The sequence below is a fragment of the Aedes aegypti genome, chromosome 1 (genome assembly GCF_002204515.2).
Source record: "Aedes aegypti strain LVP_AGWG chromosome 1, AaegL5.0 Primary Assembly, whole genome shotgun sequence".
Taxonomy (NCBI): Eukaryota; Metazoa; Arthropoda; class Insecta; order Diptera; family Culicidae; genus Aedes; species Aedes aegypti.
In genome coordinates this window covers 198,341,410-198,354,922 of record NC_035107.1, presented here as the reverse complement: position 1 = coordinate 198,354,922, position 13,513 = coordinate 198,341,410, and the positions used below count along the sequence as shown (strand labels likewise).

The following is a 13,513-nucleotide window of genomic DNA, read 5'->3' as shown; positions in this document are numbered from 1 at the left end:
CCAAGAATCAGATGCAATTATGCTTATTCTGTGCGGCATGTAAGGCAAGACGTCGTCTCGACTCACACGCCGCGCAGAATAAGCACAAATAGCATGAAGAGATTGGGTTATTCAATTGATGCCTACCAAAACAATACTGAAAAGTGATACTTTTCAGTACCGAAAAGAGTGCTGAAAAGTAGCACTTTTCAGCACTGTTTCTTTCGGCAGGAAAAGTAGGCCGTTATGTTGATCAACTTCTCAATGAAAAGTTGATTGATTTGCAACGGAATCGCAAAAAATGAAATCTTTATGTAAATCTGGATACGGATTTCTGTTCTGCCCACTTTCGCCAAATGTAAGGACAAAGCTACAATTTTGTCTCAAATTCCGAACATGACTCATATTCGGAACACTCGACTTTTCATAGCGATTTTTTAAGAGAAGCATTGAAATTTAGAATAGATATGTGATTATTTTTCTATATTATTCTATGATTATTCTTCTATATTATTCTATATTCAAGAACCCCGCATTTAAAAGTTGTAAAAATATCAATTTTTATAACTTTTTTTACATTAAACTAGTGGTCCCGGCAAACTTCGTCTTGCCATCAAGTAGGCTGTAAAAAACTGTCATGGAACCTCCCATACAAAACGACATATTAGTACTCTCCAGCTTTACCAAATTTTCCGAGAACTTCCCTAAGATTTTCGTCACACGAGCACGTCGGAACCATTCAAGAACACAACAGTGAAAAATTTTTGCAAATCTGTTGTCCCGTTCTTAAGCCATTTCGTGACATACAAACACCACTCCATTTTTATTTATATAGATTTAGGGGAGGGATTATTAGAGTATGTTAAAACTACAAATTGAACTTAAACACTTCACTTTTTGCAAAAAATAAAATAAAATACTAAAATCACTAGTTTTTTTTTTGCAAAAAGTGAAGTGTTAAAGTTTAATCAATTTTTATGTTTGAAATCGCCATTGTTTGGAATATGAAATATTATCGAAATTCGAGGCAAAACGGTATGTTGTTTTATATGTATATGTGAGTTGTGAAACCTCTTATCATGATTGATTTGTGTTTTAACTAACTCTGTCAGTCCAGAGTAGAGGTGAAACTTACCTCAACATTAGAAATGTGTTTTGAAAATTTTATTTGAGTCTCAACTAACTCTGATATTTGAAGTCAAAAATAGAAGTAAAATTAAATTTAAAATTAGAAAAATATTTCTAAATTTTTTTTTGTGTTTTAACTAACTCTGAAATGTTAAGTTTAAAGTAGAGGTGAAACTTATTTCAATACCTATTGAAAAATATTTTTGAAAATTTGTTTATTACAGATTCAGAACGATAAATATCGCATTTTTCCTGATGAGGTAACATAACAATGACCAAAACGAACATATAAACTTGCATAGCAAACTTTTTCCAGAAACCTGGTTCACGCCTGCTCAAAGGTGACCAGCAGCAACAGGTTGCAGTTCAGCCCGACTTGTATCAGCTGACTTCTGAATCAACAGGTGTCACTCGCAACAGCGCGCAAATCCACCTAAAATGCGATAATTTGGGGCAGCTAATCCAAACCTTTCCCTTTCCCGCACCCTCTTTTCGGAGAAGTACCCATGTATTTGTTTATTCAACACTTGGATTTGTTTCGAACCGACGTTGCGTCATACGCCCCAAACACTGATAAATGATTAATCTCTGAATAAAACATACGGCTGGTTTTCGACGGAAATTGGCTGTAATAAAAAAAGATAAATGGAAACGGTAAGCCTATATTTAGGCGACGAACGTGGGAAGGCCAAGGGTCGCTGCTTGATCGATTTTTCCCTTTGCACTCGTGACTTGCTCGGGTTCTGTGTGAGTGTGTGAGGCAGGGCAAAATTATACCGCAATGAAGTACAAAACCGGGCAGCAGTCGACACCGTTGGCCACGTGCCATGGCGCGTGTCCTGTCTTCCTGGTTTTTCACTTGGCCCTCGAGAGGAAAGGACAGCGAAAAAAAAAGTGGTTCATCATAATGGGCACGGTGAATGATATCGATTTGGCAATTGTTTGTTGTGACACCTCCCCGTCAAATGGTGATTGATGAATCTGATGGCGAGCCCAGAGAATGGCGGACAGACAGGTGGTGATTAATTTATGAACGCGCGGTTGCGGTTTACTACTACTGGTGATGGACGACTGACTGTGGGATATAGTAACACTTTGACCTAGCAAGAGATACTGAGATAGCGCGTTGTTTTTTTTTTGAGTAATCAGGGGCTTATCAACCGTAACTGATAAGCCGATCTGACGTGACAAGGGTGAAGCGTTGGAGTTTTCCCTACATTACCCAGAAAATTCATTGCTTCTTGAGGCGCTGCTTCCCGCTAACCGCTAGCTGCCACTGGAGGACGCCGTTTTGGTTAAGTTAGAGCACTATGAAACCACCACCGAGCTTTCTTTTTGTTTTCTAAGATTGCGCCTAAGAGTTTGTTGGATTTCTTTGGATAATGTTACAAAAATACTCACTCGAAAAGTTAAACTTTGAAACTTGCGAACTACTTGTACTATCGTCAATATAAACGAAAGACACGCGGATTTAGCACACGACTTTACAGTATCACCATTTCGGTTTCTAGGTCACAGCGTTCGATTTCACAGTCACAATTCGGGTTTCACAGAGAAAAGGGCCGTTTCGCCCTTCAGAGCCTTCAGTCCCTTCGTCGAGTACCCCGTAGCAGTGTTTCGTCGAGCCGTAGTCACCGAGCCCGAATCTCAACGGCACACACTGCCTGAGGTCTCTCGCCCCTGCTGGTCTGTTATTTACTGACGCACCGTGTGCACTGAACTAAAATTTGAAAACGTCTCCACGTAGCAGCAAAATACTTTGGCAGGCTGCCAAGTTACGTTCGGGATAAGTTCGGATCCGGTCATTTCCAGTCGTTATCGGCGTTTTCCGTCGGCTTTTATCGCATCTCACGAGAGCAGCAGTTTTCATCGGCCTGAGAGTCCTCCTTCCCGCGTATCCTTATACGAAATCATGTTCTTACACATCCTATCCGTACACGGCTTTTCCATTTCACACGAACACTACAATCGCATCCGAGCTGCTTATGCGCACGCCTGAGCATTTCCTTCAACCACTCGTCATCGTCGTTGACCGAACTGGGAAAAAGCTTCCTTTCGAGCAGGGCTTTCCAGTGCATTCCAAGCTGGAATGCATCCCGATGGACCAACTCTCGGCTTGAGCCGTTTGCCGAACGCTGCTAGAAATGATATATGTCTAACTATTCGTTTATAACCCCCTCTGGATCTGCTCCTGTAAAACCGCAGAACGCACAAACCGCGCATTGAACTGAACTGGCCCGGTTGTTGGATAAATTGGCATTACTCACAGCAGTGAACATGAAACCGAATTTCGGCGGTTCACATAGAGATGACATATACACTAAATTTGGGCTAGCAGTCTAGGGGAGAGAACGATGGGACGAAATGTAGGCAACTTAAAGTTTGTTCTGAATCGAACACATCCAGCAAAGGGTGTGGGAATCTGACCGCCAGGGAAAGTTGTTTCAATTTATGTTCGATTTGCATACCTTTCCGTTGGGAGTAAGGTGAAGCGATGTATAGGTTTAAGTGGGGTACCGAGGAAGATGTAAAGGAACAGAACTGTACCTGTGAGATGATCGCTCAGAAGTGGCGGATTATAGGAGGATTAAAATTTGGCAGAGAAATATTTCAGAAACGAGGAAATAATGGCACGTTCCTTCTGTTTGGGTGTTATTGTGCAAGTTATTCTGTGGGAATTCCCCATAGAGCACCCTTCTTCCAAAAATTTGTCAACACAAAAAGTTTGTAGTTCAAAGAAAAGTGTGTTGCACACTAAAGGAATTTTACCGATTAATTCCAATCATATTAGCAATATTTGAAAGGCATTTACTTAAATAGACTACCATACAAATATCAGCGTGTTTTCAATAACCATATAATTAGGCCTCAATGTTTAACAGAAGTGTTCGACTGTTAAAAACATGATCAAAAGAACAGTACCCATTCGATTTTGGGCAACACTTCCAAAACCAACAGTGCCATATTTGAACGGTTATTCTCATTAAAACTTTTATCGCCGTAACATTCTTTTTCTTCTTGGCATTACGTCCCCACTGGGACAGAGCCTGCCTGCTTCTGAGCTTCCACAGTTATTAAGTGAGAGCTTTCTTTGCCAAAGTTGCCATTTTCGCATTCGTATATCGTGTGGCAGGTACGATAATACTCTATGCCCAGGGAAGTCAAGGAAATTTCCTTTACGAAAAGATCCTGGACCAACCGGGAATCGAACCCAGGCACCTTCAGCATGGCTTTGCTTTGTAGCCGCGGACTCTAACCACTCGGCTAAGGAAGGTGAAAACTTTTTGTCAAACGAAAAAATCATCATTGGGCTACTGGGTGTTTCGTGCTGTCCGTTGCCTAATGTTTGTGATTGTTCAGCCTTGAGCCTTGAGCTGAAGACGGTGGAAATTGTCTTTCTTTTAAGGCTAAGTAGCCTGTCATTCGTTTTGGCAACAATGATGACTTTTCAGCATGTATTTCAAAGTGATAAAACTCAGTCTTGATAGTTTATATTGACTTGAAAAAGAATCACTGTACGCGCTAACATGCATAAAGTATGCTGATACTTTTTCAGCTATGTTAGTGCAAAACCAACTGATTTTCTTTGATTCGAAATCGTGAGATGAATTAGCAACAATCATTAACGACGCGTACAAATTTCAATGACGGCCTACTTTGCCTTAACCATGAAGTACAAATATTTCAAATAGAGTTTTTTTTTTCACGATTTTTCAAAATTTTTGTGATTATGAGCAGTGATGCACGAGCTGTGAACTGAACGCGTTCTAATTTTGCACGTGAACGCAGTAAACACTAAACTCGTATGGAAGAGTGCAGCTCACGAACGGCTCGTTCACTTTAAATTGTAGCAAAAATATAAGAAGGTCTTGCACAAAAAATAAAGCATAAGATAATGTAGCTGCAAATAAACTCTACTGTTACCTCAAGGAATTGTAGATTTCCGTGAACAATAAATAAATTCGTTTTTAAAAAGCATATACAGGTCAGACTCGATTATTCGGAGTATCGATTTTTTTTTCACGCCGGATAATCGAATCACTAAGAAAAAAATTGAAACCTTCGAAAAAAGAATATATATATTATCTATTTTCGTTGTTTTATCCGTAGCCAGAAATTATTTCTAGAAACAGTAGGGGTCTTTACAAGGAAAAAACAATTTTTTATCAGCATACACAAAAAACACTTTTTCAAACCCTCATTTTCTTAAATACGTTCAAAACTGCAAAATAATTCATATTGTTTATTGCTTTAATAAATTATCTCAGCTTTATGCAGAAAAATTCAAGAACAATAACATCAAAAAACTAATTCCGGATAATCTTGAGACTTGATAATCCGAATCCGGATAATCGAATCCCGGATAATCGAGTCCCCGGCTAATCGAGTCTCCGGATAATCGAGTCCGAGCTGTTTTTTTGATATTTTAAAAAATGCTTAAAGGCCCAATAACCAATAATGTGTCGGTGTCTTTTTTATCAATTGTAGGCCTTTTTTGTGACCAAATGAAGTATTGCAATTTAGCTATTCAAATATGAGTAATGAGGAAAAGATGATATAGCCATCACACTAGCATAGGATTTGACAGAAATAAGTGAATAGTTCGTTCGTTCCTCCATAAACCACGTGATTATATGTTTGGTATTGTTCATCCCCTTTCCCATTCTGGTCAACTCTTCAAATGTTTATTTTTATTTATATGAACCGTAACCTGTGAACAGAACCCCCTCCCCCCTTAAATGAACACAATATTTATGGACGGCTCCACAGTATGATCAAAGGGTTGTTTATAAACCACGATATTTCTGGAGAGATAACTGGTGGATTGTAGTATCACTAAAAATGGAGAGGGTACAAAAAGGAGGGGGGAAGGTTCATGCAAATCTTAGTACAACTCTTCATATTGAATTTAAAATTCAAAACATAATATGGCACATGAATTCTATTAATTAACTCATTATGCGTGGTAGAGATGGACAAATTATGGGTGAAATTATGAAAAATATCCACGTGCTCGGCTGGGATTTGAACCCAAGACTCTTGTATGTTAGACGAGCGCTTTACCAACTAAGCTTTCGGATCACTTAGTGATCCAATAACTGAGTTGGTTACAAGTTCAGAATTCAAATCTCCACAGACCACGCAGACCCTTTTCATATTCTGCTGTACTGGAAATAAAACACTTTATCGGGTTATTGATTAGATTAGATATAAACAATGCAAAATGTTCAAGTGTATTTTAAAAACGACCTGACAAAAATTTTGGGTGAATTTGAAGATAATTTTCAGATTCTAGGCAAACTCCAAGATTTTCCTTTAATAAATTAATCGACCTTTTCACCGCTAATTCGAACTTTTGCCTCACTAAAGGCTGAAACGGTTTTCAAACATTTTATGGAAACAAACTTAAATACCTTAAAGCATCTTTAGCCGTTTCTAAAATGAGCATATATCCATTGGTGAACCTAGATATGTATTAATTGTTTGATTGATTAATTAATTGTTTAATGATTGATTTGATTTTCTACAACATATATGAAAATATCTATGAGGTGGAAATATATCAATTATAAACTATAACATCAATGAATGGTTAGAAAATTTCACAGTCAGAAATCAGAAAAAGTGTTATACATGATTTTCTTCAATATTTTTTTCTACCTCTATACTAAATTTTTGACAATATCCTAAACTTAAAAATTAAGATTTAATTATAAGGAACATTGACAATTTCTAATGTACATTAAGAAAATTGCTGGAATAGCCTAATGAGCAATGATTATAATTGATTCAAATCTTGAGGCGAAGGGGCCGATTTTTTTTTACTATATCTCATTAGTTGTGTGACAGCAATTATTATAGAAATATCTCAGAATATCCCTCAACATATTTTTTGAGGTAAATTCATTTTGTTTAAAGACAGTTGAGAGGTTAACAAAGCAGTTATTTACATTGGAAAGGGAAACAGTTATTCACAAATCTAGATGAACATTTAGTGCTATTGCATCTTCTTGTAATAATCATTTGAAACTTGCCTACTTGAAAATTTCCTAAAACTAACCTTCAAGAAAAATATTTATTTGAATTATTGAAAGTACTGTTAACAAAAGTCAATGACGAATTTCTATAGAAAATCCAATTCCAGCCAATCCAATCGTCAAATCAGCATCCAATCGAGCAAGAGGAATTTATTCTCACTATTATGGTACCTTATATTGGGGATATTGAACATATGTTGATTAGTGTTAGAGTTTCACAATTGAAATAATGAATTAGTATTAAGTAACGCCAGTATAAGATTCATACTGGTAACTAAGCAACAGTAAAATTCCTTAGGTTGGAATAGCCTAAAACTTAACAATTACGCAGTTATCAATTAACAGATATAAACACATATAATGCTGGAAAAGAAACAGTATGATTCTACATTAGGGTGAACCATCGTAAAGATTATACTGCATATTTCCTTACAAGACAACACACCAGAATAATTATATATTCAAACGAAAGACCAAAACTAGCCTTAGCTTAAGAATAACAAACAACCCCTCACTTGGTACACTTAAAAATGATCATGTCACCCACGTCATCTCGAGCATGCGAAAAAAGCTTACACACTTAAAATAAATCGCAGTATCCTGTGAAATAAATCACCGAAATTGAACTGTAAACAGTAAAAATACAGATTTTCCTGTGAAATCTACTATTCTACCGACAAAATCCGTGAAATCAGCTAGTTTACCGGAGAAAATCGGTGAAATCTACTATTTTACCGGAAAAATCCGTGAAACAAACCATTTTACTGTAACCCTGTGAAATACTAACGAACAGTTCGGTAAAAGCATTATTTTCACCGAACTTCTGTGAAATCGTGTGACAGCCGCTCTCGCAGGCATGAGCTTCCTTTTGTTTCAGTTTTTGCACCCCACTTACAAGCAGTGTAAGCTGGCTTAGTGGTAGCAAGCCTGCTTCCTAATTGATAGGTCGGGAGTTCGATTCCTGGTTGAACCATTTTCTTGTTTTTCTTTAAGATTGTGTTCAACGATTTTACAGATTGTTCGGTGATTTTTCACCGAACCTTCAGCTGTTGAGATTACGGTGAAATTTCACCGTAATCCGTATTTTTTTAATGTGTAGTAACAGCAAATGTTGATATGAATATCTAAAATTGATATTACCTTGATAGATTTTAGAGATAAAAGATCTTGAAATGATATTACAAATTATCTCCTGGAATACAATTAAGCATTTATGCTTAAGTGGCTTATTGGGGCCCAGATAGCCGTAGCGGTACACGCGCAGCTATTCAGCAAGACCCAGCTGAGGGTCGTGGGTTCGAATCCCACCGGTCGAGGATCTTTTCGGGTTGGAAATTTTCTCGACATCCCAGGGCATATAGTTTCTTCGTACCTGCCACACGATGTACACATGCAAAAAAGGTCAATTGGCATAGAAAGCTCTCAGTTAATAACTGTGGAAGTGCTCATAAGAACCTGAGAAGCTGAGAAGCAGGCTTTGTCCCAGTTGGGACGTAACGCCAGAAAGAAGAAGAAGATTAAGCATTTATAAGATCTTACCAATAGCAGCGAGCAATTTATTAGATAACGTCAATTTCTGCTATTTCTCAGAAGTTTCAGGAATTTTAATATTATCTTTAGATCTTTTATCTCTTATCATGTCAAAAATTTTCTTTGCAAAATCAGACTATGAGAGAGATAAATGGTTAAGCTGAAGCCTTTCAGGAATAAACTTGAAAACCAATAAAAAATACCAAGTTATTTTTTGGAAACTTGTTAAAAGATACAGTTGAACAAAGTGACAAAAGAATGAGTGCGATTCGCAAAAGGTCGAGCTCTTCTGGATCAACGCATCTTGTGTGTACTTTCAATACAAATATCAAAAAACCCTTATCTTACATAGAACATAAAGTTTTATGATTGTCATGTAAAACGAGTTATATTTGAAAATTGAACGATTAGGGATGGTCACAAATTATGTCACCCTTAATATCAACTTTTTCGACCCATCCCCCCCTTTCCTATGTCACGCTTTTTGTATTAGTCTCAAATAATTTTGTATGGTGGTCACGCTTGGCTTAACACCTTCCTCCTTCTGGGAGTGTGATGTAATTTGTGCATGACCCCTAAATATTGTAAACCACCCAGTGAATCAATTGTCACGCAACACACAGCAACAAAGACATTGTCATCTCCTATTCTTGTTGCAACAATTTCATTCCACAACATCAGTTTATCACCAGTTGAACAGTATATGACAATGATCGATCACCACGCGCACAGCGACTTCACATTGCAATTTTCCAGAACTTTTTCTGTGTTGGTAAACATTGGCACATTATCGAACAGCATCCATAAAACAAATTTGGTTTTGTATTTTAAATAACTGATTCATCGTGAGTTGAAAAGGTTGCAACAATGTTGCATCCTGTGATTGTCATGACAATTTTCCGCAAAATTTGGGATGAACGGTTGTGAGCCAGCATGCTTTGTTTAACAACTACCGAAAAGCTAAACATTACATATAGTTTGCAATTGGATTAAATGGACAAATTGCAAACTATATGTAATGTTTAGCTTTTCGGTAGTTGTTAAACTTCCACTCGGCTGGTTAGCCGTAAACCACGATTCATAATTAAAAACAAGTATGCTTTGTTTGTTTTTCGTCTCCTTTGGTGACAATTAAATTCACTGAAGCTACCTCATTACATTCAGGAATGATTGCAATCTTGAGTAACACTGAAACATTTCATGTTCATTCATTCTGAAACATTCCATGTTCAACATTCGCCAATATTACATGCTTTTTTGCATCTTGAAAGTGAAATTGCAAACAAGAATGCTATTTTAACACGATTATAGAGCTTAGTGACAGTTGGACACACGAACATTGGTATATGCTTGTTATACACAGTTTGTTTTTTGTTTGCCTTGAGAAACTTGCTCACGCTTCTGAATACCATAAAAATACATATGGAAATATAATCCAATTTTAAACATTTATACTCGAATTCTGGATGCTTTTTTGATGCATAGTCCATATTGTTTTCCTTTGAGTTTCACAATCACATCTACACTAGGGCACCCGTACCATTGAGCGTGAAGTATCCTATATTCTGTCAAAAATTATGCACATGAACGGATTGATTTTTTGTGCATTATTAATGATTGATGTTCAACGTAAAATCATGTAAACCTAGCGGTTTTACTTGCAGCATTCTTTGAGGTAAGACGTTTAGCGTTCAAAATTGAGGCTTTTGTTAGAAATGATGGATAGCACATTGTAATTTTTATAAATTTTTCTGATATAATTTAGTTGTAATTCGTGGTGTTCAGTAAATAATCAAAATCAATAGAAACAATTTATGATAGGAAACATTTTTACACTGAAATGAAGTTTATTTTCACTTTCGAACAAAATTTTATATGAGACTTATATACGTTATGATTTCTTGTTATGAGTTTGACTTTAATCTACATTCATATTCCTCATCAGCAGATAATTGAAGCGCATCTTTGATGTGAAATAACTTTAACTTATTAGGAGTCTTATAAATTTACATATTTTCAAATAATTTCGATGTGTATTATGAAACATTTCGATTTTATTGAACTGTACGTCTCTTAGTTTCGAACGAATGTTTACATTTTATGGCAACATACATCGTCTATTGTTACTAAAATCAACTTCTGATCCAGGGATCCGGAAAGCTTCATAATTCAATATTTGACGGAAGAATTTTCTATTTGTTATTTGACATTCTATTCAAAACGAATTTTTTTGACACTGATTGTTTTTTGAGATATAAAATGATATGAGCAATGCTGGCGCAATATCCATTTTCATATGGGTATAATGAGGAGTTCCAAAGCGCTCCGGGGTTGCAAACGGTTCTTACAGATTATTTGAATTGTATATCATCCGGGGTCTCGACATATTTTGAGTCCCTCTAACAAAAACTCCTTCCTGTGACAACCATGAAAATGCAGTGGTGTACTCGGTGTTTAGTAACAATGGATGTCACACGTATATTATTTTCCTTCTCCGATGACCGTAAAGACGTAGCCGGTGCCGATATTAACTTCATAATAATTGGAATTCTTGAAATTATACACTGAAGCAACTAAGCTACTCCGTATAAAGGTTCTTTTTGCAACTCGATTATTCTGGTCAATCATTAGCCACTACGAATTGTAGGTCATCAATGTTCAAGTTCATGAAGCAAATATATTTTGGCTATAAGAAAGCAAGAGTATTTGAGCATCCCAAGCAGCACTGACAAGAACGCTGACAATCAACTGTGGCCATACTGTTAATAAATTAAGATACATGCTGTACAAGCTTCCGCGTAAGACTCATTCGGTGAACCAACATCTTAACATAAATGTAGGCTTCGCACCACTTTGCATCGTATAAATTTAATGCCACTACCTCCCAGCAGGATTCTCTCCATACTGGATCGCCCGCAAACAAAGAGCACCACCACCCCAAGTGGGTCATAGAAGGAAACGTCGCCGTCCAGAGGAGAACAAAGCGATCTGCATAAAAATTTCACACTCCAGTGCACATACAGGGCCTCTTCTTGGTGCCGGACCGGGAACTGCCAACGACGACGTCCGTCATCACGTCAAATATTGACAAGACGGGGATCGTAGACTCTTCAGGCAACAATACCATCATCAGCATCGTCATCGCCGTCCTCATCACCATCAGCAGCCAGCAAAACAATTTCAATTAATCACAAGTATTCCGAAATGGGACGGAAGGAAATGTTCTCTTAGCTTCTGGTATCTCGCCAGGAAGGAAGCAAGCAGATAGAGCCTCCCACACGAAAGCCGTTTCCCTTTTCCCGTTGGTGGGCCATGCTGCTTATCGATGTTGGATGAAGACTTTTTCCCTCTGGTTGTGGCTGGTTGTGGGAAACGGTGTATGGGGGGCGGTGATGGAAACATGTTGAAAGGATCATCTTCATCATCGTCATTTTCACTTGCGCTTCAAGTCGTACCTATCCCGACTAGGTGAACCTAACAGAATTATAACTTGATGTGTTGTTTAGTTACGACCATTTCTTGTAACCAGGGTTGGGAAAAAATCTGAAATTCATTCTACAGTAGGCTACTTGATGAGATTTACGTTTTTTTAACAACTGTACTGTAAAAGCCACGTGATTTTCGCGAAATTCAAGCCTACTACTATTACCATTCCCAGCACTGCTTGTAACAATGTTTATTATTGATCAGATGTAAAATGATACATTTTTGCACTTCAGCATATCAAAAATGTGTCATACTTAGTTACAAAGTAATACGGTGTGTTACGCAGAACAATTCAGATTTTCAAATTTTCAAAATTTTTTTAGAGCCCAAAATGACATCTAAAAAGTGAACTGAAGCAAGAGCTTATGTATTTTATAAAGTGTCACAGGCTCATCGCCATACAAACTGGAAAACTTGTATGTAAGATGACTAAAATAGTTAAATAATGCATTTTCAACAGTCAATATCTGAACAACTAGACGTGCTATGATATTTTTGAAAATGGCGCTGGATTCAGCATCCCCTTATTAAGTTAAGAGCAATATTTTGGTAAATGAGATAAAACATGTTTCGCAGTACACCAGATTCTGTTTTTGCACGAGGGATGCGTACCGTGCAAAAAAAGTTTTAAGTTCAAAATTTCAAAAACCGGGCAAAAAAAGTAACACCAATTCTCGACGTTTCATGCAAAAATAAGGTTTTGGCGAAAAAAAAAACGTATGGAAACTTTTTTTGTACGGCCGTGTAAAAAATCCGTACAAAAACAGAATCGGGTGTATAATTAAATCGCATTATCATACATATATGATATTATTTTGATAGGATTTGCAAGTCGGGCTACTCTGCCTATGTATGCACAGAAACGTTTGAGAATCCACTTGGATTGACCTTATGAAGAATGTGTTGGCGAAATGGCAGTGTGGTGAGAGGCATGTGGTGGGAGTGATTGAGAATTCCGTGCCTATTATGATGCACGACGAGTGGCTTTCTGATGGCGGAAAATGGGATTTTCTGCTTTCCTAGTCAGGTTTTTGCCACCCTCGGGGTATTAGCGCAAGAAAGTACAAGACGGAGGCTGGAGGATGAGAAGGAGATCCACAGAAGCAAAGATAATAGAGGTTAAAAAGATGACGTGCAGAAGGAAGAAGCATCAACGGGGACAGGAAATTCTTTGTCGTTCCGAAGAACCTTGCCTTGGCTGCTGTGGCACGCACTTTTCAAATAATGATCCCAATAAAGGGTGGTGTGGTGCGGTGCTCGGAAGATCGAGATGCGGTTTTTGCATTCCTTTGTCTCGGCCCTAAGTCTCTGACTAATGCCTTGAGACGTAAGCTTCTTAGCGTCGACGTTGC

General features: G+C 37.5%; 1 protein-coding gene across 13 annotated transcripts in view; it reads right to left on the bottom strand.

The window, feature by feature from the left end:
• Window positions 1-13,513, bottom strand: part of LOC5569269 (complexin) — an 865,751-nt gene that overhangs the window by 254,454 nt on the left and 597,784 nt on the right. Inside the window, exon 1 of one of the 13 annotated variants that reach the window (XM_021856816.1) lies at window positions 2,330-2,835. The exons of 9 other annotated variants lie outside the window; for them this stretch is intronic. In XM_021856816.1, coding sequence (XP_021712508.1) covers window positions 2,330-2,342 — 13 coding nt within the window. In that variant the 5' untranslated portion in view covers window positions 2,343-2,835. Of the gene's footprint in view, window positions 1-2,329; window positions 2,836-13,513 lie in introns of those variants that run through there. 3 more of the 13 variants (XM_021856821.1, XM_021856826.1, XM_021856830.1) reach the window with 3 other exon arrangements.